At 45.1% G+C, this 27,752-nt stretch overlaps 2 protein-coding genes across 2 annotated transcripts in view; one reads left to right on the top strand and one right to left on the bottom strand.

Annotated features, from left to right (window-relative positions):
- Nucleotides 1-10,257: 10,257 nt before the first annotated feature.
- Nucleotides 10,258-19,292, bottom strand: PSMG4 (proteasome assembly chaperone 4). Its single transcript, XM_044293737.1, has 3 exons — nucleotides 19,046-19,292; nucleotides 13,929-14,004; nucleotides 10,258-10,694 (listed from the first exon to the last, which is right to left on the bottom strand). The coding sequence occupies exons 1-3, from the start codon at nucleotides 19,214-19,216 to the stop codon at nucleotides 10,573-10,575; spliced, it is 369 nt and encodes a 122-aa protein (XP_044149672.1). The 5' UTR covers nucleotides 19,217-19,292; the 3' UTR covers nucleotides 10,258-10,572.
- ACD (ACD shelterin complex subunit and telomerase recruitment factor) overlaps nucleotides 19,209-27,752 on the top strand; it is a 72,228-nt gene continuing 63,684 nt past the window's right edge. Inside the window, exon 1 of the mRNA XM_044293735.1 lies at nucleotides 19,209-19,343. The gene's annotated coding sequence lies outside the window, so the exon portion shown is untranslated. The remainder of the gene's footprint in view (nucleotides 19,344-27,752) is intronic.

The following is a 27,752-nucleotide window of genomic DNA, read 5'->3' as shown; positions in this document are numbered from 1 at the left end:
CCACGTCTGAGTATTCAGTAACGTTTACATTATTTACAGAAGGTAAGACCAAAAAAGCCTCATTGTTACATGTGCTTTATGCTAAATATTAAAACGTAACATAAAAAGTCTACACACCCCAGTTAAAATGTCAGGTTTCTGTGCTGTAAAAAAATGAGACAAAGATAAATCATTTCAGAACTTTTTCCACCTTTAATGTGACCTATAAACTGTACCACTCAATTGAAAAACAAACTGAAATCTTTTAGGTACTTGCCAGATATTCCTGCAGATCCTTTAATGTTGCTGTAGGCCTCTTGGTTGCCTCCCAGACCAGTTTTCTTCTAGTCTTCTCATCAATTTTGGAGGGATGTCCAGTTCTTGGTAATGTCACTGTTGTGCCATATTTTCTCCACTTGATGATGACTGTCTTCACTATGTTCCATGGTATATCTAATGCTTTGGAAATTATTTTGTACCCTTCTCCTGACTGATACCTTTTAACATTGAGATCCCTCTGATCCTTGGGAAGATCTCTGTGGACCATGGCTTTTGCTGTGGGAAGCGACTAAGAAAATTTCAGGAAAGACCAACTAGAGAAGCTGAACTTTATTTGGGGTTAATCAGATGCACTTTAAATGATGGCAGGTGTATGCTGACTCCTATTTAACATGATTTTTAAAGTGATTGCTTAATTCTGAACACAGCTACATCCCCAGTTATAAGTGTGCACACTTACGCAACCTCATTATTTTTTATTTGTTTTACTTCCCTCCTCCCAAAGATTTTAGTTTGTTTTTCAATTGAGTTATACAGTTTATAAGTCACATTAAAGGTGGAAAAAGTTCTGAAATTATTTATCTTTGTCTAATTTTTTACATCACAGAAACCTGACATTTTATCAGGGGTGTGTAGACTTTTTATATCCACTGTACGTTACTAAATAGATTCTACCTCTAGTAGCCAGTGCACCTGCTGCCTTAAATTCCTTCAAAACACTGCCCCCCGACATGTTTCGCCAGCTAACCTGGCGTCTTCAGGGGATGCGGGCAACATTGTATATAACAATGTTGAAGCCATGGATACGCTGTTAGGCCAGTGAGGTCATGATCAGAGGATTTAAAAGATCATCCCCGCCCCCTCCAGACACACTCTGCCCGCATCCCCCGAAGACACCAGGTTAGGCTACTTTCACACTTGAGTTTTGGCTTTCCGTTTGTGAAATCTGTCATGGGCTCTCACAAGCGGTCCAAAACGGATCAGTTTTGCCCTAATGCATTCTGAATGGAAAAGGATCCGCTCAGAATGCATCAGTTCAGTATCCATTCCGCTCTGGAGGCGGACACCAAAACGTTGCCTGAAGCATTTTGCTGTCCGCTTGACGAAACTGAGCCAAACGGATCCGTCCTGGCAAACAATGTAAGTCAATGGGGACGGATCCGTTTTCTTTGACACTATGTGGCACAATAGAAAACGGATCCATCTCCCATTGACTTTCAATAAAGGGTCAATAGAGGATCCGTCTTGGCTATGTTACAGATAATACAAACGGATCCGTTCACGACGGATGCATGCGGTTGTATTATTGTAACGGATCTGTTTTTGCAGATCCATGACGGATCCGCCCAAAACGCAAGTGTTAAAGTTTTCTTAGCTGGCGAAACATGTCGGGCGGGGGGGGGGGGGGGGGGGGGAGGGGCGATGTTTGAAGGAATTTTAGGCAGCAAGTGCACTGGCTACTAGAGATACGTTACTAAATAGATTCTATGCATAATGCTGGGATGGAGGAGTGAGCTTGTAGCAGATCTGATACAGTTCACCATACCCTTTAGGTGCATACACCACACTGTGAAGTTAACGGTATTACAAACTTATATAGAAAAGTAACCAAGTGACACTGCTGATATTTTTAAACAATTTTTATTCAGTCAGCAGAAGTACACAAGAAATAATAAAAGTTACGTTTTTATATGTAGCATAAAGCACATGTAACAATGAGGCTTTTTTGGTCTTACCTTCTGTAATTAATATGCCTCAACATGTGCCTAGGGTCAGTTTTTTGCTGAGAAATAATTCAATAACTTTTGACTCTAGCGCGGGATCCGGCACCATCTTAGATTTAGCCGCTCGAGGCGACAACTGTCTTCTCCTCCAGATTTTATCTTTTTCTTTTTGGGGGTCTCCATCTGTTCAGCGGGTCGGTCTTTGCCTATTTTTACCATGCCAGCAAAGTTATAGCAAGTTAGCAGTGGAACACAAACATGCAGGCAGTCAGTCTCTGCCCCCCCAAAAGGCGTTGAATACTTGACCAGGATTGATGGTGGTCTCAATGCCGAGCTATATGCGAGTATCCTACAAGACGAGTTACTTCGTACACTCAAGTACTATGGGTATGAAAAGGATGACATAGTGTCCCAGCAGGACAACGACCCTAAGTATATGTCAATAATGGCTAAGAAATGGTTCAATGACAATGAAGTAGAGGTGCTGGATTGGCCCCCACAGTCCCCAGACCTCAACCCAATTGAACACTTGTGGGTAGATTTGAAGAAAAAGCTGTATTCATACCCAAGTGAGCCGACCAGTATGCACCAACATTCAGAATGTGGTGGTGAGTGGAAGAAGAAGTTGGCGCAAAGGGAAACCAGATGGATCTACACTTTAGGTACTCTTTCCCCTAATGGCCTAAATAAATATAACAGTTTTGTCTCTTTTCTGTAGGGCCTTTAACCCCTTCACGTCTGCAATCTGTATATATATGTGATAGCTGCACATACCCCGTGCAGCTACCACGTATATAAACGTTCTGGCAGCTCTTTAATCCAAGCGCTGCAAAGCGCTTGGATTAAAGCTTCTGCTACTGCCCTGCTGCCGTCACGGACAGCATACAGTGCAGAAATGCCGGCAAGGGACCAATCAGAGTGGCCCCTTGCCGGCAATCGGTCCGATTGGTTAGTCTGTGCAGACTAACCAATCGGATCGCGTCAGTGTTAAAATGCCGGTTTCAGGCTCTGATCTGCGCTCTGCAGATCAGAGCCTGAAATCGGTAATGTGTCCTGAAGCCCCCGATCTGTGCCCCCTTGAAGCCCCCGATCTGTGCTCCTTGTTCTTGATCTGCCCCCCGATGCGGTCCGCCCCTTCTGCCCCGATCTGTGCCCCCTTCTTGTCAATATTCTTATGCTGACCCCCCCCCCCCCCGATGCGGTCCGCCCCCTCCTGCCCCCATCTGTAAGTAAAATGCTGTCCCCCTATCCCCGTTTCCAGCGCTCTCCGCTGTCCCCTGCCCCCGATGCGGTCCCCCTTGTGTGTGTGATGGCGGCGGCTCCATTCCTGAGCCGCCGCCATCAGCAGCATGTGTCAGCTCTATGCTGACACTGCTGTAACCCCATAGATGCCGCAGTAGCGGCATCCATGAGGTTAATAGAGGGAGGGGGCTCCCTCTCTCTCGACCATCAGGGCTGCTGCGATCGCAGCGCCCGATGGTTGCCATGGCAACCGGACGCTTTGCAAAGGCGTCCGGTTGCCATGGTATAGGTGTCCAGTGCTGCCACCTACAGGCATCTGATTGTATTATACTTTGCAATGCAAGAGCATTGCAAAGTATAGTACAACCATCAGCCTCAATGGATCTTCAAGATCCAAGAGGGAACTGATAAAAAAAAATGTGAAAATAATAAAAGTAAAAAAATAAAAAATAAAAATGTAAAAAATAAATTTACTTTTCCTATAAAAACGAAACAAAAAAACAAACAAAAACCACACATATTAGGTGTCACCGCGTCCGTAACGACCATCTCTATAAATATATCACATCATCAACCCCGTCCAATAAACACCATAAAAAATAAAAACGGTGTAAAAAATAAGCCATTTTTGTCACCTTACATCACAAAAAGTGCAACACCAAGCGATCAAAAAAGGCGACTATACCCTAAAATAGTACCAATCAAATCGTTACCTCATCCCGCAAAAAATGAGCCCATATTTAAGACAATCACCCAAAAAATAAAAAAGCTATGGCTCTCAGACTATGGAGACAGTAAAACATAATTTTTTTGGTTTCAGAAATGCTATTATTGTGTAAAACTTAAATAAATAAGAAAAAGTATACATATTGGGTATTGCCACGTCCGTAACGATCTGCTCTATAAAACTGTCACATGACCTAACCCCTCAGATGAATGCTGTAAAAAAAAAAACTACAAAAAACTGTTCCAAAACAGCCAATTTTTTGGCCACCTTGTCCCATAAAGTGTAATAATGAATGATCAAAAAATCCTATGTACCCAAAAATGGTACCAATAAAAACTTCAACTCTTTCTGCAAAAAATGAGCCACTGCACAAGACGATCGGTATAAAAATAAAAAACATATGGTGTTCAGAAAACCAATCCAGCAAAATCTGCCTTCCAAAAACCATACAGTGTTCCTTTCCTTCTGCGCCCTGCCGTGCGCCCTTACATCAGTTTACGACCACATGTGGGGTGTGTCTGTAAACCGCAGAATCAGAGTAATAAATATTGAGTTTTGTTTGGCTGTTAACCCTTAATGTGTTAAAGAAAAAAATGTAATAAAATAGAAAATCTGCTAAAAAAGTGAGATTTAGAAATTTCATCTCCATTTTCCTTTAATTCTTGTGGAACACCTAAAGGGTTAATAACGTTTGTAAAATTGGTTTTAAGTAACTTGAGGGTGTAGTTTCTACAATGGGGTCATTTATGGGGGGTTTCCACTATGTAAGCCCCACAAAGTGACTTCAGACCTGCACTGGTCCTTAAAAAGTGGGTTTTGGAAATTTTCTTAAAAATGTTAAGAATTGCTTCTAAACTTCTAAACCTTGTAATGTCCTAAAAAATTTAAATAACGTTTCCAAAATGATGCCAACATAAAGTAGACATGTGGGGAATGTTATGTAATAAATTTTTTATGAGGTAACACTTTCTGTTTTAGAAGCAGAGAAATTGAAATTTAGAAAATTGCTAATTTTTACAATTTTGTGGTAAATTTGGGATTTTTTCCAAAAAAAGGAGATATATATTGACTCAAATTTATGACTGTCATGAAGTACAATGTGTCACGAGAAAACAATCTCAGAATGGCGTGGATAAGTAAAAGTGTTCCAAAGCTATTACCACTTAAAGTGACGCATGTCAGATTTGTAAATTTTGACCTGGACACTGGGGCATCAATGACCTTTGGTCATGAAAGGGTTAATTAGGCTAGGGGAATGGAATGGGCTCATCATATTGATAGGGGTTGCCTGTGGCTGTTGGTTATGTAAATTTGGTTGTCTTTTTTATTTGTTTTTAGCTGTTTTTTTCTCTCAATCTAGTGGCATGGATTTTTTGACTATGTATGCAGAACCGAGGATCAACTTTAGGACTAATTTGGACTTACATTACACTAGGGCTACTGATTTTCAATGAATAACATCATTGTTAGTATAGTTTTTAATATCCACATATTCTGCTTTATGCAGTACTTAATTTTCTCTTTAGATTGCACATTATACACTTATCATTTACACATTACTATATATATAGTTTTTTTTTAAATATATAAACAATATAAGAGTATAAATGTTCTCATAAAGTGCTGTAATATTGATATTTATTATTGCTGTACAGCCGGTTAAGTTTGGTATGTATATCACCCTCACGTGTGTCACGCATCACCTTTCACGTGTCACGGTGTTCTGAGCACTTCACGTATTGAGTGTATACATTGGTTGGGCATCCATACCGTTACATATAGGATTGTTTTACACTGTAGGTATTCTTGGGTTATGTCTATTTTAAATAGGTATAACTACATGGTGTTATAATGGAAATTCCTACGTACTATAGGATTATATATACCTGTCTATGAGTGTAGACTGTAGAATATATGTAGGTGTTATGTATTCATTAAGGTTCATATTTATTGCTACATGATTTGAGACATTCATTTTTGATGTATTTATCCCCATGCCACTTCATTTTAATACACCAGTATTATGATATTTATCTAGTTTTAAAATGTTCATAGGTCTGTGCCACACAGCACATTGTTTTCCCCCTAATCTGGGTACAGTTTTAAAAGATGTTTCTGTTTCCTTTTTTCAATTGGATTACCTGTCTGGCCCCTCTTTTGATTATGGGTTACCTGACCTGCTTTGGTCATGCGATAGCAGCTCTTGTCTATGTTGCCTGTGTATTAAGAAGGCCTTTACCGGTGAAGGACCTTTTGACTACAGGTCATATGACCTGCTGTGGTCACGTGATTGCAACTTTTATGTATACTGCTTGCGTACCAGAAATGTCTTTACTGGTGAAGAATCTTCAGTACCCTCCCTCTATGATGTGGAGTGAAGGATCTCGTGTTGTAATTAAACAAGCAGTCAAGTGACAAGGAGCCGGACATATTAAGACATGTGCACCAATGACCGCGGTCATGTGTTGAGGAGTGGGGATGTGGTTTGGTATTATTCACGCCCCTACTTTCCCCTTTAAGTTCCAATTGGACACCTTTACGGTTCCAGGTTTCTTTTTGCCCTATTGATTATATGCTGAGAGGCCTGGTTGTGTGTCCACAAGTCTCAGACGCCGCACAGGTGTCTGTTTCAGCATTATGTACTGGCTATAAATAAGACATCCATCTCAATGCTCCTCACTTTCCCTGATGAAGCCAGTTGGCGAAACGCGTAGGATAAGTGAGGGACACTGGATGGGTGATGTGACCGCTAGTACGTTTGTTTACAATTGAATGAGCTACTATGTGATTCCTGGTTTACCTGAGGCACTATTGCTATGCACTTTATTAGGCTTTTTGTGTGGAAACCTGCTGTAGTATCTATTTCTATAATTATGTTACTAACTTGGGGCAACATCTACACTTGTGTATTTATTTGTTTAACTACAGTTGTTGCTTCCCCTATATGCATTCACAGTTATCGGTCCCCTCCCCTCTGTGTCCCTCTTTTATACTTGTTTTACTCCACCCAATGATGTAAGACTCCATTATATATGTTTTTTATTGTGTTGTTCTAATAAAGGATATATTTTTGCTTACATAAGGTCGCTTTTCATTTGGTGATCTGGGTATGCACATAGTGCTATAGGTTGTGGTAACATTCAGAATGTGTAGAAAAGACCTGGGAACAGATTTCAGTCGAAACATGCTTGAATCTGATCAAGAGCATGCCCAGAAGGATTCAGGCAGTGTTAAAAGCCAAAATTATAAAAATAAAAATTTAGAATTTTAGGAACAAAACCGTTATGATGGAGTTACATGACAAGAATCTGCATAAATAATGATATGCTAAATAGTTGCAAGTCCAATTTATATATGAGGTAGCCAAGATGATTGTCTATAAAATGATGGTAGTCTCACATTCAAAGCTGTAGTGGATGGTGAGATATGGCGCCTTGAAGTCAAAAGTTCCAAACATTGTTACCTTTTGCAGTTGCAAATGCCAGTACTCGCCCCTCCTCTTCTTCCTGAGACAAAAGATACATGGAAGCAGCCTCCAGAGGGCACTCACGTGTATCTTTTGAGTCCTGCATCATTATTAGTGCAGGATACAGAGACAGGAGCTGCTGTCAGTTTTCTTCATCAGAAGGATGCATCTTTCTTTCAATAACCACGTCTTGGACAAATATGTCTGTGTTCCAATGACTAGGAGCCGCATAGAATTGCATTTCAGGTGGTGGCCAGGTTCTGCACCCCTGGCCTCCTAAACCTCTAGCGCCTCCCCTGCCAGAACATGGTGACACCTAGGCCTCACCAATTGTTCACAGCCAAATTCAAAATATACAAATTTTCTCTTTTCTTCTCCTGAGAAACCCAGAAGACAACAATAAATTAACAAGAAAGAAAGGTGGAGAAAAGTCTATGCACCAGGCGAGAACACACTGTAAAATATTTGTGGAAAACATATAAATCGGATATCCTCTCCAAATGTAATGTATGTGATATTTGAAGCTAGGAATATATCAGGAGGACTCACTGGGATTTTAATAAAAAAAAAAAAAAAAAAAAAGATTTATTTTCAGTTGTCATAAAAGATTATAGATTACTGAAATAATATAGTAAAGTTCATCACAGTGTTGTCCATGTCAGTGTGTCCATCCTGAAAGTATCATGATGGAGGTCAGAGACCCTTTCTCAATGCTCTGTGTCACTGCCTTATCTTCTTTCAGAAACCCCCAACAGAGCTACTCCCAAGTCTGTCCCTGTCAGTCATATATAGAATAGATATGGACGTGTCTTACACCTGTATGTGCGCGTGTCTCTTCATATATAGACAATGAATATGGGCCTTGATGTACCCATACAGAACTTCCACGCCCTTTGCGTACCAATATAGATTCTATGTCAGCAGTGTGGACAATTTTATTTTATTTAAAAGGGAACCCGTCACCTCAAAAACGCATATAAAACCGCCAGCATTACCTCATAGTAGCCCCCAGGCAGTTAATAATCTTATGTTTGATCCGTTAATCTGATGCTCCATAGATTAAAAAAAACGATGTTTTAAGCGTCATCAGTGCTATCTTGCCAGTCAGCTTGAAGTCAAGGGGGCAGTGTTTTTTTTTTTTGCTTCAAGTCAAGGTAAGCACGCCCCCTAACCATCCCCTCTTTTGTTAGATTGACAGCCTGTAGTGCGGCCGGGATTGCACAAGTCTCGCGCATGCGCAGTGCGCCGCTGAAACCCGGCTAACAGCGGCAGCCAGAGACAGAATCATGCTTAACAAAAGAGTGCACCGATGAGATTCCAGCCGCACTGTAGGCTGTCAATCTAACAAAAGAGGAGGCGGTTAGGGGGAGTGCTTACCTTGACGTGAAGCAAGGAAGCCACTGCCTCCTTGACTTCAAGCTCACAGGCAAGATAGCGCTGATGGCACTTAAAACATCATTTTTTGAATCAATGGAGCATCAGACTACCGGATCAAACATATGCTAATTAACAGACTGGAGGCTACTATGAGGTAATGCTGACGGTTTTATATGCGTTTTTGAAGTGCCAGGTTCCCTTGAATATAGTAAGGTGTAACTAACCTATTTCTAAATCACCCACTGCTTGTGAGAGAAATGTATCTAGTTGTGTGGCTGAAATAGACTTTAGGGAAACCCAAACATAACTGTTCCTTCACAGTTATGTTTGTACAAAGCAGCACTGCCATTATGCAAACTTTTTATGAAAAATCAGGTATACGTTAAGGGGGAGATTTATCAAGACAGGTGCTTTCTGCGCTGGTCCCGATATCCCCTGCGCAGCCGGGGATCATAAATAAGGATGAGCCTTATTTATGATGAGGCACATCCTCCGTCAGTCCTTGTGCCTAAACAGAAATCTATGACAGCACTGGGCTGCAGTAGACTTCTGGCTTTATTTACACCAGAAAACTGGTGTAAATGAAGATGACTTTGTCTCTGGTGTTGGCCACGGCCCCTTTTTAAAACAGTCGAGGGCTGCGTAACTTGCAAATTTTTCCTCAAAAAAGTCACATACACAGCTTGCAACTTTTTAAAGCCACTTTTCTGGAGCAAGGAAGATGATAAATCTCCCAAGTATTTACATCGAAAGCAAGTTATTTTATGATCTATAATATTAAACACACACCCACTGAAAATGCCTCCATAGCTGCACCCTTTACAGGCTCCGATGCAACTGACAATAATAAGCAGATAAAGTTTAGTACCTCTTGTTGAGCTTTTCTTTGCTTTCCTGGACGATTCATAAGAAATAAGCTGCTGGGACCCCCAGTGACTCTTCCGAGAAACCTGGCAGCAAGGGCTCAATTGAATGCAGCGCCACCACAGGGCAAATAAAGCATTACATGCTGGCCTCATCAGATGCTCTGCAGCTGTTACCCTCTCTAGCTAGGGGCTCATGTACACAGTCTGCAAAACATGGATGCTGGCCGTGTGCATTCTGCAATTTGCGGAACGGAATGAGCGGCCCATGATAGAAATGCCTATTCTGGTCCGCAAAACGGACAAGAATAGGAGATGTTCTATTTTTTTTTGTGTGGCCACGGAACGGAGTGCTGTCTTTTGGGGCCTCATTGAAGTGAATAGGTCCGCATCCAAGCCGCAAAAAATGCAGCTCCAAGCAACAGTCGTGTGCATGAGCCCTAAGGTATAGTGATCCAAAGTGAAGGCTCTACTAACTCACATTAATGCCCCATTATGCGTACAGGTGAAAGGGTTAAAGTGCTTATTTTCTGTGTACATTTTCTGCATTAATGCCATAGAGAAAAATGAATTATACCATGTAGCACCATAACAAGCATGTTGGAACTATACAAGAAAAATACATTTTAATTTTGAGATTGAAAACAGCAACGCAAACAAGAGTCTGTGGATTGAATTTCGTGGTTTGGATAATTTAAAGTAATCTCATTTACAAGTATGCGAGCCTTATCCCCTCAATCCTCTAATACATATAAATCTTGTAAGAGGCTAATGCTATGCTGTCGTTCTTAACACATTAGACTCCGTGAGCTGTATAGCCAAGATTATTTTTTTTTTTAGAGAGCATAGAAGCTCAGGTATCCAGAGACCAACCCAAGCAGACTTAGTCCTCAATCAGCAAGATAAGGGTCCTCTTCAAAACTTTTCTGGAAAGGAATCCATCTCTTCCTTGATTCGTTTCTCTACCAGCAGCATGAGCTGGCTGTCGTTGGTTGGGATGTTGACGCTGGCAAACACTTGCTTCTTGGTCTTCTTTGCTGTAATGCGTCAGTTAAAAAAATTATAATAATAAAAATTTGATTCATATGGGACTTTACCAGCATCTGATCTACAACGTCCGCATGTCAGAAAAAGAAATTCTTCTGCGACATAAATTATCCCCATTTACTAATTACCAATATTATTGGGCACAGCGAGTCATTTTTTTATTTTTATTTGACAGATGAAGCAGAGCTGGCACTTAGGGCTGCAGTAAAGGATTATGTTAGAAATCGAGTATTCTATTGATTATTTTTTACGATTAATCGAGTAATCTAATAAGAAATTTTTTATTAATAGACGGTTTTCCTTTATAAAAACTCATCAGAACCCCTGCCATTAGTCCCCAACACCCTTCAATCCCCCCAGTGCCATCAGCTCCACTATCCCCCACCCCAGTGCCATCCACTATCCTCCATCCCAGTGCCAGCAGCGCCCCCCCCCCTTCCTTGGGCCAGCAGTGCTCCCCCCCCCTTCCTTGGGCCAGCAGTGCCCCCCCTTCCTTGGGCCAGCAGTGCCCCCCCCCCTTCCTTGGGCCAGCAGTGCCCCCCCCCTTCCTTGGGCCAGCAGTGCCCCCCCCCCTTCCTTGGGCCAGCAGTGCCCCCCCCCTTCCTTGGGCCAGCAGTGCCCCCCCCCTTCCTTGGGCCAGCAGTGCCCCCCCCCTTCCTTGGGCCAGCAGTGCCCCCCCCCCCTTCCTTGGGCCAGCAGTGCCCCCCCCTTCCTTGGGCCAGCAGTGCTCCCCCCCTTCCTTGGGCCAGCAGTGCCCCCCCCCCCCCCCTTCCTTGGGCCAGCAGTGCCCCCCCTTCCTTGGGCCAGCAGTGCTCCCCCCCTTCCTTGGGCCAGCAGTGCCCCCCCCCTTCCTTGGGCCAGCAGTGCCCCCCCCCTTCCTTGGGCCAGCAGTGCCCCCCCCCCTTCCTTGGGCCAGCAGTGCCCCCCCCCCTTCCTTGGGCCAGCAGTGCTCCCCCCCCTTCCTTGGGCCAGCAGTGCTCCCCCCCCTTCCTTGGGCCAGCAGTGCTCCCCCCCTTCCTTGGGCCAGCAGTGCTCCCCCCCCCTTCCTTGGGCCAGCAGTGCTCCCCCCCCCTTCCTTGGGCCAGCAGTGCTCTCCCCCCCCCTTGGGCCAGCAGCACTACCCCCTGCTCCTCCTTGGCGTGCGGCAGACGAGCCCAAATGATTTTGTACAAATTTTTTTTTCTAAGCATCGCTAAGTTATTAGCATATCATTTGCAATGTAATATACTTTTGTACTCTACTTTTGGTTTGTAGAGTGCTGTTGCACCATGTGTTTGTCAGACCCCCTGCTCCTCCTGACACCCGGAGTGCACAGCATCATTGCTTGCTATGATGCTGTGCATTCCGGGCGCCCAGCCTTAGTCGCACCAAGTTACCTTTCTGGACACTCCACAGCACGTCCATGGTGTGTCGGCGGCGCCCCTGCTGGAAAGGTGAGTACTCCGAGCACAGCGGAAGACCACGGAGCGGGAGTAATAGCAAGCGCTTCACGTCCGCTCTGTGGTCACGTGATGCAAACAAATCCTCGATGCAAAAATGTTTAATTTAGTCGAGTACTCGTTGCAGCTCTACTGGGACGGTCATGGAACTTCTTCTCTGAACTGAGCCAGGAAGTACCATAGTGGCAGATTATGCAGTTACTATGAGCCCTTGGAGAGAGGGGTCTGACCCCCTATTGGTCCCATTCCTTTGCTACAGGGTGTGCAGGAAGGTGTGCAGGACATGGCCCTATTATAGTCTATGGATCAGCAAAAAAAAATGGAATGCAATCCGTTTTTTTTTTTGCGGACATGCTGAACTTTTTTCAGACAGCGTACGGCCATCTGAATGAGCCCTTAGTTTGATTTTGGCTCTGGGGTCCCCTCTCTTTATGTTGTTCCACTATTGCAGAGTTCTATGGAAAGTCATGATATTATATTTAACCCTTTAAAGGCTATATGTACACCTTTGGGGGCACTTATTTAGGCCATACTCTTATAAGTTTCATAAATTGAGCTATAATTAGTGTTTATGAGGTCAGGAGATCAGAGATAAGAGCCACACATGAATTCAAAGAAAACAGAAACTGACAGCCTTTATCTCAGAAACAGCTGAACATTTTTAACCGCTTTGCTACCAGCGCTTGTCCATATTGCCCCTTTGCTGGCTGGATTCATTTTTCCATCACATTATACACTGCTCGTTTCCATAGTTACAAACCACCATGCAATCCATCAGTGGTGGCCGTGCTTGCACAATATAGGAAAAAGAACCAGTCTATGTGCGCTCCCATGGTCCTAGCCACCAGAGAGGCTGATGCTTTTTCCTATAGTGTGGTAATAATAATGGAAACAAGCAGTGTATAATATGATGGAAAAATGAATCCAGCCAGCAAAACAAGCAATATGGGCAATCACAATACATTAGTAAGTGTCTTGTAGTAACTTTCTCTACATGATAAATGCCACTTACTGAAGTGAGACAACCCCTTTAAGCAGTGTAAATACAGCCTAAGGCTACATTCACACGAACATATTTTGTTTCCGTGTCCGTTCAGTTTTTTTGCTGATTGGATAAGGACCCATTAATTTCAATGGGTCTGCAAAAAATTTGATATCCACATCCATATGACTGTTCCATAGCCCTGCAAAAAATATAGAACATGTGCTATTCTTATCTGTTTTGCGGACAAGGCTAGGCATTGTTACAATGGATCCGCAAAAAAAATAAAACGACGCAACACGGATGTCACACGGACGTGTCATCCGTATATTAGCCTAATCCATAGAAGATTAACACACTGACTAAACGGCAACAGATTTATTTGCCGGTTTCTATCAGCGATCATTTTAGGACCTTCAGATAGGCAGATAATTGACCCAACAAACGGCAAAACGAACGGTCAGAAAGTTCATGCGGTTGTTTGTCTCAATTACTGTCGGCAGCACATCCCGTTTACATGAGGAGATGTGCTGCCGGCAATAGAGCATTTTTATACCTTTGCATGGTCCAGTCAGCTGACAAATCGGCGTATCGGTAAGGAACGTTCTTTTTGCCAGAATACCAGTACATTTTTCTATGCGTGTACAAGAATCTGGAAGGTCTGACAATCCATCAGCAGTGGGGTTCCCACATTTGATGGATTTAGGGGGTTGCTCTCTTCGAAATCAGTGGTAAGGTAGGTACATTGAAAGCAGATGTCGGACGTAATACCAGTCTAAAGGAAAGGGACAGGACTTACTCACCTAGTCTCTGGGCAAAAGAACTCGATGTTGTATCAGATTTATCCCCGAGAATCTGTGAGGATAAAGGCATTGAGTCCTACCAAGAAAGCACAGGAGAAAAACTATGAAAGACAGGCCTACACCAGAGGAACCCAATTACATTACAGGATCATGAATCCCCTGGAAGAGAATGTTGATGGCTTCTGATCTCTAGTCTACGTAGGTCCTCGTTTACAGTCCCGGGTGTAACATTTATCTCGATGATGTCCAACAGCAGAGGCACAAAGTAGACGAGGAGTTCTCAAAGGCAAAAAGTAGGTAGAGGAGGTCACAACTTCTGATAAACTGTACTGAGGCCAAACTGTGGAGGGGTCCTGAGCGGGCATATGAGTGGGGTTGGTCTTGATAAGATAATATCTTAATATAAAAAAAAAATATTTAAAATATTTATTTATTCCAAAATTGTGTGCACTCCAATATCTGTATGCTGAGCAAGGCGTGTACCAGGATGCACCCATTAGCTCAACCAATATAAGACGCTGAATCCATTGGCTGGCATAGTGATAAGGTGTACTATTTAGCACACTCCCATAGGTGGCGCTGTTGTATTTTCTTTACCTTCATGTCCTTATCATTTCTGCTTTCAATATAACATGTACAGTAAAGTATACAGTATAACGGGAACAAAAATACCTACTGTACAGTCAAAACATAGAGTATTAGACCTCAGATGGTACAGCTAATAAGTGCCTCGTAGCTCAGCGGGGCTTAGGATATGTCATATGCCTATATCCAGCTTAGGCTACTTTCACACTAGCGTTCGTCGGTCCGCTCGTGAGCTCCGTTTGAAGGAGCTCACGAGCGGACCCGAACGCAGCCGTCCAGCCCTGATGCAGTCTGAATGGAGCGGATCCGCTCAGACTGCATCAGTCTGGCGGCGTTCAGCCTCCGCTCCGCTCGCCTCCGCACGGACAGGCGGATAGCTGAACGCTGCTTGCAGCGTTCGGGTGTCCGCCTGGCCGTGCGGAGGCGTGCGGATCCGTCCAGACTTACAATGTAAGTCAATGGGGACGGATCCGTTTGAAGATGCCACAATGTGGCTCAATCTTCAAGCGGATCCGTCCCCCATTGACTTTACATTGAAAGTCTGGACGGATCCGTCCGAGGCTATTTTCACACTTAGCTTTTTTTTTGCCATTTTAATGCAGACGGATCCGTTCTGAACGGAGCCTCCGTCTGCATTATTATGAGCGGATCCGTTCAGAACGGATCCGCCCGAACGCTAGTGTGAAAGTAGCCTTAAAGGGACATTCTGGGTTTAAGTCACTTTTAAAGACTGGCCGGGCCCCACAGAAATACTGCAGCACTACAGGATGTACTTACATGTGGTTTTCTGGCAGTAACTGTGGAGATCTCTGCCACCGCACTATTAAAGTTGGGGCAATTTGTAATATGAAGAATAAGACACTGCTTTAAAAGGATTGTCCAAGATTTTGATATTGATGGCTTATCCTCAGGACAGGTCATCATTATCAGATTGGCGGGGGTCTGACTCCCGGCACTGCCGCCGATCAGCTGTTTGAAGAGCCAGTGGCACTCCATGAGCGCCGTGGCCTTTTCCTAGGCCAGTGACGATGAATGTGATGTCACATGACCTAGGCGCAGCTCAGCCCCATACAAGAGAGTTGCAATACCAAGCATGGCTGCTATCCAGTGGATGGCGTTGTGCTAGGCAAGCTGTGAGGAGGCAGCGATGCTCACCAGAGCCACACAGCCTCCTGAAACAGCAGATCGGCGGGGGTCCCGGGTGTTGGACCCCTGGCCAATCTAATATTGATGACCTATCCTGAGCATAGTCGATCAATGTCAGGATCATCGAAAACTCCTTTAAAGGGAACCTTTCACCGGGATTTTGTGTATAGAGCTGAGGACATGGGTTGCTAGATGGCCGCTAGCACATCCGCAATACCCAGTCCCCATAGCTCTGTGTGCTTATATTGTGTAAAAAAAGAACGATTTGATACATATGAAAATTAACCTGAGATGAGTCCTGTCCCTAAATCATCGCACGTACAGGACTCATCTCGGGTTAATTTGCATATTTATCAAATAGTTTTTTTTTACACAATAAAAGCACACAGAGCTATGGGGACTGGGTATTGTGGATGTGCTAGCGGCCATCTAGCAACCCATGTCCTCAGCTCTATACACAAAATCCTGGTGACAGGTTCCCTTTAAAGGGATTATTCCACAAGTGTAAAACAGTCACCCCCCGTATTTAGAGGACGTCTATAATAACCATGTCTGATAATAAAACAAGCCGTTCTGCTCATGGGGCCACACTGTGCACATCTGTGCCCGCACTATGCCGCCATGTAAACGTATCAGGGCAGTGAAGGGCACTAGAAACCCAAAGGGAGCCACTATCTTTCACAATCACACGTCCATCATATATGAATATTCTATGTATTTTTGGGATGGTTTCTCGGATATAGAAGTTTTTGAAGTCACTCCACGTATTCCACTTCCTGTCTCTTAAAGGGGTTATCCCACTTTGCGTTTTTTTATACTTATCTGCTGCCACCGCGCGTTCACTTCCTGGATTCTGGCTGGGGGCGGGCTTCATCTTGATTGAAGTCTTCTCCCGGCCGGGCCGCGCGCTGGACTGAACGCGCACGCTGCCGCGCATGGTGACTTATTTCTGGCCAGTATAGTACAGAGCCAGCGTGCACGTTTGCAGCTCTGTACTATTCTGACCGGGAAGAAGTCACCGTCGCGCATGCGCGGCAGCGTGCGCGTTCAGGACAACGAGCGGCCCGGCCGGGAGAAAAGAAGGAGTCTTCTGGGCAAGCGCGACCATCGGGATTTTGGAGAAGAGCGGTGGTCGTAACCAGGGGAGACCGAGTCACAACAATAAGGTAAGTGGAGATGAATTTTATCCTAATCGGTGGGAATTTGTTTATCAAGTATATTTACAAAAATGATGACTGTCAAATCATTAACTGATTTAACAGTGATCATTATGATGGGATAACCCCTTTAACCTCCACCTCGGTTTGGACTTTTAGCACGGCTTAACGCCTTGCTTGACTTCCTCAGTGAGATCATTCAGTCCCAACGAGGGAAGAGGGTTAAAGGGAACCTGTCACCGAGATTTTGTGTATAGAGCTAAGGACATGGGTTGCTAGATGGCCGCTAGCACATCCACAATACCCAGTCCCCATAGCTCTGTGTGCTTTTATTGTGTAAAAATAACGATTTGATACATATGCAAATTAACCTGAGATGAGTCCTGTAGGTGAGATGAGTCAGGGACAGGACTCATCTCAGGTTAATTTATATGTATCAAATCGTTATTCTTACACAATAAAAGCACACAGAGCTATGGGGACTGGGTATTGCGATGTGCTAGCGGCCATCTAGCAACCCATGTACTCAGCTCTATACTCAAAATCCCGGTGACAGGTTCCCTTTAAGTGACTCAATTAGAGCTCCCTACTCTTCTGTGGGGATCTTATCCAGGCCCATCCCAATTCTACTAATCTACTATTACACTATAAGATAACACCTTCCCCTCACAGCAGCAGTAAACTAACACTGGGTTCCCTATCTATAAAGCAGGTTTCTCTCTCTGTGCTCACTATTTCTATAGAATCTTCAATTGTATAGTACTGCCAAACTGAAAAAGAGTTTAAAACTGTACCTCTTTCTGATGGAAGTGTCCCTTTAAAATGGCGGAGGGCTAGGACTGTCTGAGTTCAGCTGTCTGCCTTTCTCACGAGCGTGACAGATTAGGTCCGGATGCGTTCAGTGAAACTCGCACCATTTCGCAAGCAAGTTCAGTCAGTTTTATCTGCGATTGCGTTCAGTTTTTTCCACGCGAGTGCAATGCGCATTGATGCGTTTTTCACGCGCGTGATAAAAAACGGAAGGTTTACAAACAACATCTCTTAGCAACCATCAGTGAAAAATGCATCGCATCCGCACTTGCTTGCGGATGCAATGCGTTTTTCACGCAGCCCCATTCACTTCTATGGGGCCAGGGCTGCGTGAAAAACACAGAATATAGAAAATGCTGCAATTTTCACGCAACGCAGAACTGATGCGTGAATAATGATGCTCATGTACACAGAACCATTGAAATGAATGGGTCCGGATTCATTGCGGGCGCAATGCGTTCGCATCATGCATTTCGCCCCCCGCGCGGAAAACTCGCTCGTGTGAAAGGGGCCTTATTTTCAGACAGTCTGTGCAAATTTGGGCCATTACGGCCCGAAAATGGACGGGTCTAACATAAACCCTGCCCCCCTCCAAGGGATGGGGCTTTGATGCTACGATTTTATCAACTAAGGCTACTGTTACACTTGCGGTTTTAATCCTGGTATTGAGATCCGGCAGAGGATGTCAATACCGGAATAAAACAGATCAGTTTTGATTTTGCACATCAGGATGCATCCTTTCCATTAGGATGCGGTTGTGCATAATCAAAACAGAAAAATAAAAAAACAGATCTGTCACTAAATACATTGAAAGTCAATGGATCACCATTGACTTACATTGTTTTTAGCACCGGATCAGTTTTTTCCCGTTTTCATGACCGGACACAAAACTGCAGCTTGAGGCGGTTATTGTGTCCAGTCACAAAACGGAATGAGGCGGGAATGGAAGACATCCTGATGCGATCTCTCTCCAATCAGAGTGCATGAGGACCAAGCGGGAGCCTTTTTTTTTCCGGTATTGAGATCCTTTGCAGGATCTCAATACCGGAAAACAACGCAAGTGTGAAAATAGGCTTACAATGGTAAGCATGCTGGTGGAGACGACAGTGATGACTACTATACAAATGATGGTGGTGTGGAGTTTTAAAGGGGTATTCTCAACTTAGACATTTATGGCATGCCCTTTTTTTTACCATCTGAAGTGTGGACAAGGTTTGGGGGGGGGGGGGGGGGGGGTGCAAAGTGTCAGAAGTCCATAAAGACGCCGATCTATCCCTCCTCCTCAGGTTCTAAGTAATGCAAGCTGAGAGTGGGCGGGGCATGACACCATTTCCCTTCTATGCACAATCCCGCACTCTTATACAGAACAGGTACTACTGCTCCCAACAGAAAGTGAAAGTATAGCAGCTGCACACTCACAAATCTGCTACACATGGCCACGGCCAGATTACACAGCCTCGCGGAGTAGCCGACCCACAGGAAGAAGCAGTCCTGCAGGCTCATGACGTGGAAGTGGACGAGCCTGTCACTGATCTTCTCGCTGAAGTTGTGTATAGTGATGGACCGATGTGACAGCTCCATGGTTTCCATGCTTCCCCCTCTGACGGTACCAGACTTCCGGTGACGTCATCGGCTCGCCACTTCCCCGTGTGTGAGACCCTGGCTCCCCAAACAAACATGGCCGCTAAGGAAGTTCCCGGTTTGGTATAGAGCTCAGGTATGGAGTGTGCGAACATGGCGCCAAGCTTTTTAGTGTATCAGTAGCCCGCCATGACGACAGACATATCTCGTCAGTAGTGTCATGTTTATTCCTAGTTCTGTGACCCGTTGGCCGCAACAACCAGTCAGAGCTCCCCTTTTAATGTAATTGCTGTAAAGAGGAGAGACGTCGGCTGTGATTGGCCGGAGGTGTTTGAGCCGCCCATAAGGCGCTGCCTGCGGAGTTCCAGTGCAGAGCTGCTGAAGCATGCGTAGTCGTGCCTGAGGCCTCCAAAATTACGGACGACGTCCGTGTGCATTCTGTATTTTGCTGAACGTAACAGCTGGCCCCTAACAAAACAGTCCTATCCTTGTCCGTAATGCGGACAATAATAGGACATGCTCTATATTTTTGGCGTAACAGACATACGGAAAAGGAATGCACACTTAGTAACTTAAAGGGATTCTGTCACCAGTTTTCGACCCCCACATTCAAAAATATGGTTATGTGCATGGAGCTCTTGTGATTCCTAATGTGGTCTTATAAGCTAAATCTGTAGGCTCATTTAGTGTAAAAAAAGTTTTATCTAACCTGTCAGTCATCTCGGTAAGGTGCCCAGGGGGATGCTCATGTCTTCCAGATGCCGGCCGCACCCGCTGCCGTTGGTGCCCAGCTCCTCCTTTGCTGTCATCAGCGCTGCCTCAGAATCATTTGCTACTCCTCCGGCTCTCCCTCACTCCCCCCTCCTTCTTCTCTAACATCCCGCGCGTGCGCACAGGCCTGTGCCTGATGCGCCCGTGCGGACTTCTCCGTTCGGCTTCACTGAGCGAAGTGCGCATGTGCCGGCACTTCGCTCAACCTCCTGATGACCTGAATGCTGCCGTCATCGGGAAGACATGAGCATCCCCCTGGGCACCTTACCAAGATGACTGACAGGTTAGATAAAACGTTTTTTACACTAAATGAGCCTACAGATTTAGCTTATAAGACCACATTAGGAATCACAAGAGCTCTATGCACATAACCATATTTTTGAATGTGGGGGTCAAAAACTGGTGACAGAATCCCTTTAAGGTTTTTTTGCGGACCCATTGAAATGAACAGTTCCCTATACTGTGCTTAAAAAACGGACACGGAAAGAAAATACGTTTGTGTGTATGAGGCCTAAGAGACAGCATGTCGTAGTAGTCCCTGGAGGTGCCAGTGGTGTACAGCAGCCTGGATTTTGTAAATGACATCACAATAGGGCTGCCACCTTTCCCAATAAAAAACACACTTAAAAAAAAACATTTTTCAAATAAAATATAGTTGAAATTGTACAAAGACCTCATGTATAAACATGTAGAATGAGCTTTTATGGAGAAACAGCCCCAAAGCCAGGAAAAATACCGTACATCCGCCGTACCCAGCACTGCCCCGGAAGCATGCAGCCCTATGCAGGAGCCCACTTTGCCCTGATTTGTCACACTGGTTTGTTTTGTGAAACCAATTAAAAACATTTGTTTACAGTGAGTAAGAGAAAATGTACTTAACCCCTTCACTACTGAGCCACTTTTCACCTCAAATCCCAGTCACTTTATGTGGTAATAACTTATCCAAGCCATTCTGAGATTGGTGTCTCGTCACACATTGTACTTCATCATAGTGGTAAATTTAAGTCAATATATTTTACCTTTATTTTAAAGAAATTGAAAATTCGCCATTTTCAAAATTTAAATTTCTCTGTTTTTAAGACAGAAAGTGATACCTCATATAATAGTTATTACTTTACACTCCCCATATGTCTACTTTATGTTGGCATAATTTGTAAATTACATTTTTTTTTTTTTTTTTAGAAGGCTTAGGCTACTTTCACACTAGCGTTCGGGGCTCCGCTTGTGAGTTCCGTTTGAAGGCTCTCACAAGCGGCCCCGAACGGATCCGTACAGCCCCAATGCATTCTGAGTGGATGCGGATCCGCTCAGAATGCATCAGTTTGGCACCGTTTGGCCTCCGCTCCGCTCAGCAGGCGGACACCTGAACGCTGCTTGCAGCGTTTTCGTGTCCGCCTGGCCGTGCGGAGCCAAACGGATCCGTCCAGACTTACAATGCAAGTCAATGGGGACGGATCCGTTTGACGTTGACACAATATGGTGCAATTTCAAACGGATCCGTCCCCCATTGACTTTCAATGCAAAGTCAGGAGTCCCCATCAGATCGGAGTTTTCTCCGATCCGATGGTATATTTTAACTTGAAGCGTCCCCATCACCATGGGAACGCCTCTATGTTAGAATATACCATCGGATTTGAGTTACATCGTAAACCTCAGATCCGACAGTATATTCTAACACAGAGGCGTTCCCATGGTGATGGGGACGCTTCATGTTAGAATATACTGAGAACTGTGTACAGACCCCCCCTCCTCCTGTAATTAACTTATTGGTGGCCAGTGCGGGCCCCCCTCCCTCCCCAGTATTAAATATTACCAGTGCGGCGGCCTCCCCCTCCCTCCCTCCCCAGTATTAAATATGACCAGTGCGGCCTCCCCCTCCCTCCCCAGTATTAAATATTACCAGTGCGGCAGCCTCCCCCTCCCTCCCTCCCCAGTATTAAATATTACCAGTGCGGCCCCCTCCCTCTATATTTATTGGTGGCCGGGCCAGTGCGGATTCCAAGTATTGTGAGCAGTGCGGCCTCCCCTCTCCCCCCCTAATTAAAATCCCCCCCCCCCCCCATCATTGGTGGCAGCGGAGAGTACCGATCGGAGTCCCAGTTTAAATCGCTGGGGCTCCGATCGGTTACCATGGCAACCAAGACGCTATTGCAGTCTTGGCTGCCATGGTTACTTAGCAATAAATACAAGCATTATACTTACCTGAAGAGCTGCGATGTCTGACCGGCCGGGCGCTCCTCCTACTGGTAAGTGACAGGTCTGTGCTATAGGCAATGCGCCGCACAGACCTTTCACTTACCAGTAGGAGGAGCTCCCGGCCGGTCAGACATCGCAGCTCTTCAGGTAAGTATAATGCTTGTATTTATTGCCAAGTAACCATGGCAGCCAAGACTGCAATAGCGTCTTGGTTGCCATGGTAACCGATCGGAGCCCCAGCTATTTAAACTGGGACTCCGATCGGTACTCTCCGCTGCCACCAATGATGGGGGGGGGGGGTGATTTTAATTAGGGGGGGAGGCCGCACTGCTCACAATACTTGGAATCCGCACTGGCCCGGCCACCAATAAATATAGAGGGAGGGGGCCGCACTGGTCATATTTAATACTGGGGAGGGAGGGAGGGGGAGGCCGCACTGGTCATATTTAATACTGGGGAGGGAGGGGGGGCCGCACTGGCCACCAATAAGTTAAATACAGGAGGGGGGGGGGGTCTGCCCCCTGCTGCCTGGCAGCATCTGCCAGGCAGCAGGGGGCAGTCGTGTACACAGTTCTCAGTATATTCTAACATGAAGCGTCCCCATCACCATGGGAACGCTTCTGTGTTTAGAATATACTGTCGGATCTGAGTTTTCCGAAGTGAAAAATCAGATCTGAAATAAACAGTTATGCAAACGGATCCGTTCTGAACGGATGCAAGCGTTTGCATTATAGGAGCGGATCCGTCTGTGCAGATACCAGACGGATCCGCTCCTAACGCAAGTGTGAAAGTAGCCTTAAAGGGGTTGTCCCACTTTGCTTTTTTAATCTTACCAGCAGTAGATGTCCTGATAACTTCCTGGTTTGGCTCCTGTCGTTGAGTGAAGACTGGCCACGCCTCCTCATGACTCACCCTGAGAGCTCAGTCCTTGCGTGCTCGTTCATGTGGATGAGTCATCCACATGGAGCCGACAATGTATGTGAGGTCCCGCCCCCCCCCCCAGTATAATATACATTGAGTGCAGCCACCCTCCCCCCCAGTATAATATACATTGAGTGCGGCCACCCCCCCCCCAGTATAATATACATTGAGTGCGGCCACCCCCCCCCAGTATAATATACATTGAGTGCGGCCACCCCCCCCAGTATAATATACATTGAGTGCGGCCACCCCCCCCAGTATAATATACATTGAGTGCGGCCACCCCCCCCCAGTATAATATACATTGAGTGCGGCCACCCCCCCCCAGTATAATATACATTGAGTGCGGCCACCCCCCCCCAGTATAATATACATTGAGTGCGGCCACCCCCCCCCAGTATAATATACATTGAGTGCGGCCACCCCCCCCAGTATAATATACATTGAGTGCGGCACCCCCCCAGTATAATATACATTGAGTGCGGCCACCCCCCCCCAGTATAATATACATTGAGTGCGGCCACCCCCCCCCCAGTATAATATACATTGAGTGCGGCCACCCCCCCCAGTATAATATACATTGAGTGCGGCCACGCCCAGTATAATATACATTGAGTGCGCCCCCCCAGTATAATATACATTGAGTGCGCCCCCCCAGTATAATATACATTGAGTGCGCCCCCCCCAGTATAATATACATTGAGTGCGCACCCCCAGTATAATATACATTGAGTGCGCCCCCCCAGTATAATATACATTGAGTGCGGCCAGCCCCCCCCCCCAGTATAATATACATTGAATGTGGCCACCCCCCCCAGTATAATATACATTGAGTGCGGCCACCCCCCCCCAGTATAATATACATTGAGTGCGGCCACCCCCCCCAGTATAATATACATTGAGTGCGGCCACCCCCCCGCCAGTATAATATACATTGAGTGCGGCCACCCCCCCCCAGTATAATATACATTGAGTGCGGCCACCCCCCCCCAGTATAATATACATTGAGTGCGGCCACCCCCCCCCAGTATAATATACATTGAGTGCGGCCACCCCCCCCAGTATAATATACATTGAGTGCGGCCACCCCCCCCCCCCAGTATAATATACATTGAGTGCGGCCACCCCCCCCAGTATAATATACATTGAGTGCGGCCGCCCCCCCCAGTATAATATACATTGAGTGCGGCCCCCTCCCAGTATAATAAACATTGGTGGCGCAGTGGGAAGTGCCAATGAGGGCTAAAAAAATAAATAAAAAATTAACTCACCTCCACCAATTGATCGCGCAGCTGCCGGTCTCCTGTTCTTGCTTCAGGACCTGTGGTGACGTCACTGAGCTAATCACATGGTCCATTACCATGGTGATGGATCATATGATGTACCATGTGATGACCACAGTGATGTCACCACAGGTCCTTTCACAGGTCCTAAAGAAAGAACAGGAGACCGGCAGCTGCGCGATCAATTGGTGGAGGTGAGTTAATTTTTTATTTATTTTTTTAACCCTCATTGGCACTTCCCACTGTGCCACCAATGTTTATTATACTGGGAGGGGGCCGCACTCAATGTATATTATACTGGGGGGGTGGCCGCACTCAATGTATATTATACTGGGGGGGGGGGTGGCCGCACTCAATGTATATTATACTGGGGGGGGGTGGCCGCACTCAATGTATATTATACTGGGGGGGGGTGGCCGCACTCAATGTATATTATACTGGGGGGGGGTGGCCGCACTCAATGTATATTATACTGGGGGGGGTGGCCGCACTCAATGTATATTATACTGGGGGGGGTGGCCGCACTCAATGTATATTATACTGGGGGGGGCGCACTCAATGTATATTATACTGGGGGGGGGGGGTGGCCGCACTCAATGTATATTATACTGGGGGGGGGGTGGCCGCACTCAATGTATATTATACTTGGGGGGGCGCACTCAATGTATATTATACTGGGGGGGGGGTGCACTGCGCCACCAATGTTAATACAAACGCAGGAGGTGGGTGCCGGAGTGAAATAGCCGGCACCCGACCTCTATGATAGAGGGCTGCGATCAGCGGCAGTTAACCCCTAAGGTCCCGCTCCCTGTCATAGAGGTCGGGTGCCGGCTATTTGATTCCGGCACCCGCCTCCTGTATTTGCGCATGCGCGGACGTGCGCGTACTTGTAGGAATGGAGAGGCGGCCCGAGTACTTGTTCAGCTGTTGTGCGCAGGCGCGGCACAGCGATGCGGCCGGACGAAAGAAGCCGTATCCATGGGATACCGAAATCAACAAAGGGATCGCATAACAGGATTTTTTGTAAGAAAGGTAGCTTTTTGATTATGACATAGATAGGAAGATATGTTCTGTGGGGGTAAATAAATTAGATAAAACCTATTTAATGAAGTGGGACAACCCCTTTAATTCTTAAATCTTTTAAAGGGTTTCTACCACCAGAAATACTGTTATGTAGCTGACTGACAGTAGAGATGCGCTAATGTCAGCACTATATAACAGTATGTTTCTAACATTTGTCCCTGCAGCCGTTTTGGTAAAATAAGCACTTTTATAATATGCTAATGAGCCTCTAGGTGCTATGTGGGCGTAAAATCAGCACCTAGAGGCTCAGTCTACTCACCCTTTATCCCGCCCAGGTCCCCTGTTCTGCCCACCCGCTCCTCTTGATTGATGCCACGGTCCACTGCATTGTTGACAAAATCCTGCTCCTGCGCCGTTCACTTCTGTCTTTGGCGCAGGCGCAGTGAGTGAAGGCCGTTCTCCTGACTGTGACGTAGTCGGCGAAGACAGAAGTGAACGGCGCAGGCGCGGGATTTCGTCAACGATGCGGTGGACCGTGGCATCAATCAAGAGGATCGGGGTGGGCAGAACAGGGCACCTGGGCGGGATAAAGCGTGAGTAGACGGAGCCTCTAGGTGCTGATTTTACTCCCACATAGCACCTAGAGGATCATTAGCATATAATAAAAGTGCATTTTTTTTTTTTACAAAAACGGCTGCCGGGAGAAAGGTAAAAAACATACCGTTATGTAGTGCTGACATCGGCGCATCGCTAATGTCAGTCAGCTACATAACAGTATTTCTGGTGGTAGAAACCCTTTAAGAAAATTTATAAAACCCACTTTTTAAAGGACCAGTTCAGGCCTGAAGTCACTTTGTGAGGCTTACATAATAGAAACCACCGAAAAATGACACCATTTTACAAACGACACCCCTCAAGGTATTCAAAACTGATTTTACAAACTTTGTTAACCCTTTAGGTGTTCCACAAGAATTAAAGGAAAATGGAGGTGGAATTTCAAAATTTCAATTTTTTTTGCAGATTTTCCATGTTACTCAATTTTTTCCTGTAACACAGCAAGGGTTAACAGCCATACAAACCTCAGTATCTATTACCCTGATTCTGCAGTTTACAGAAACACCCCACATGTGGTGGTAAACTGCTGTATGGGCACACGGAATGTTGCATTGTTGCATTTGAAGCCCCCCGGATGCACCCCTAGAATAGAAACTCTACAAAAGTGACCCCATTTTGGAAGCCACAGGTTTTATTGGTACCAAATTGGGGGTACATATGATTTTTTTATCTCTCAATATTACGCTTTTTATGAGGCAAGGTAACCAAAAAATGGCTGTTCTGGTGCAGTTTTTATAAGGCAACGGACATGACGATACCAAATACGCCTTGTGTCTCCATTTTTTTCAAGCAATTTTTTTTCTTCTGCCGATTGTCTTGTCCAGAGGCACATTTTTTATGGGAAAAGTAGATTTTTTTATTTGTACTATTTTTTTTTTATCGTACAATATTACACTTTTCTGGGGCAAGGTAACCCAGAAATAGCTGTTTTGGCACTGTTTTTATTTTATTGTTTTATAGCATTCATCTGAAGGGGTAGATAATGTGATATATTTATAGAGCAGGTCGTTATGGATGCAGCGATATGTCTATTTTCTTATTTTTGTTAAGTTTTACACAGTAAAATAATTTTTTAAAAGAAAAAAAGTGTTTTGCATAATAAAAAATAAAACTTTCCCAAAACAAAGATATATAAAATTGTGAACAAATAGGAAAAATAATAAGAAAAACAGACATATTACGTATCGCCACATCCGTAATGGCCGACTCTATAAAAATATAAAGTGATCCACCCAGTCAGGTGAACCCCGCAAAAAAAACTAAAAACGTGCCAAAACAGCCATTTTTGGGTCACCTCGCCTCGTATATACCCCAAAATGGTACCAAACAGTCACCTCATCCCTTAAAAAATGAGCCCCTACATAAGACACTTGGGCGAATCGACTTCGGATGAAACATTGATTCCCATAAAACTTAGTTTCAATACTGTACGGAGCGAGCGCTCCGTACAGTATTAGAATGTATTGGCTCCGATGAGCTGAAGTTATTATTTCGCAAAGTCTCGCAAGACTTTGCATAATGAATTTAGAAATTGATTTATACTGTAAAAAAACATTTCCCGTACTCTGGTTCGGTTCCAAGTGGTACATCGGAGCCAATACATTCTAATACTGCGCTCGCTCCGTACAGTATTGAAACAAAGTTTTATGCGAATCGACTTCGGATGTTTCAACCGAAGTCGATTCGCTCATCCCTAAAGTAAATATACTGAACCATTCATTTTAATGGTTCAGCAA

This window comes from Bufo gargarizans, chromosome 5 (genome assembly GCF_014858855.1).
Source record: "Bufo gargarizans isolate SCDJY-AF-19 chromosome 5, ASM1485885v1, whole genome shotgun sequence".
NCBI classification, from domain to species: Eukaryota; Metazoa; Chordata; class Amphibia; order Anura; family Bufonidae; genus Bufo; species Bufo gargarizans.
Note: the sequence above shows the minus strand (reverse complement) of the source record. Positions and strands in the feature narration are given on the sequence as shown.

Excerpts from the sequence above, each read along its gene's own strand:
- PSMG4 (XM_044293737.1), bottom strand. The coding sequence starts at position 19,216 with ATGGAAACCATGGAGCTGTCACATCGGTCCATCACTATACACAACTTC. Across the intron at positions 14,005-19,045 it reads TGGCCATGTGTAGCAGATTT|GACTCAATGCCTTTATCCTC; the intron begins GTGAGTGTGCAG and ends CTTTCTTGGTAG. Across the intron at positions 10,695-13,928 it reads TTCTTTTGCCCAGAGACTAG|CAAAGAAGACCAAGAAGCAA; the intron begins GTGAGTAAGTCC and ends GACGCATTACAG.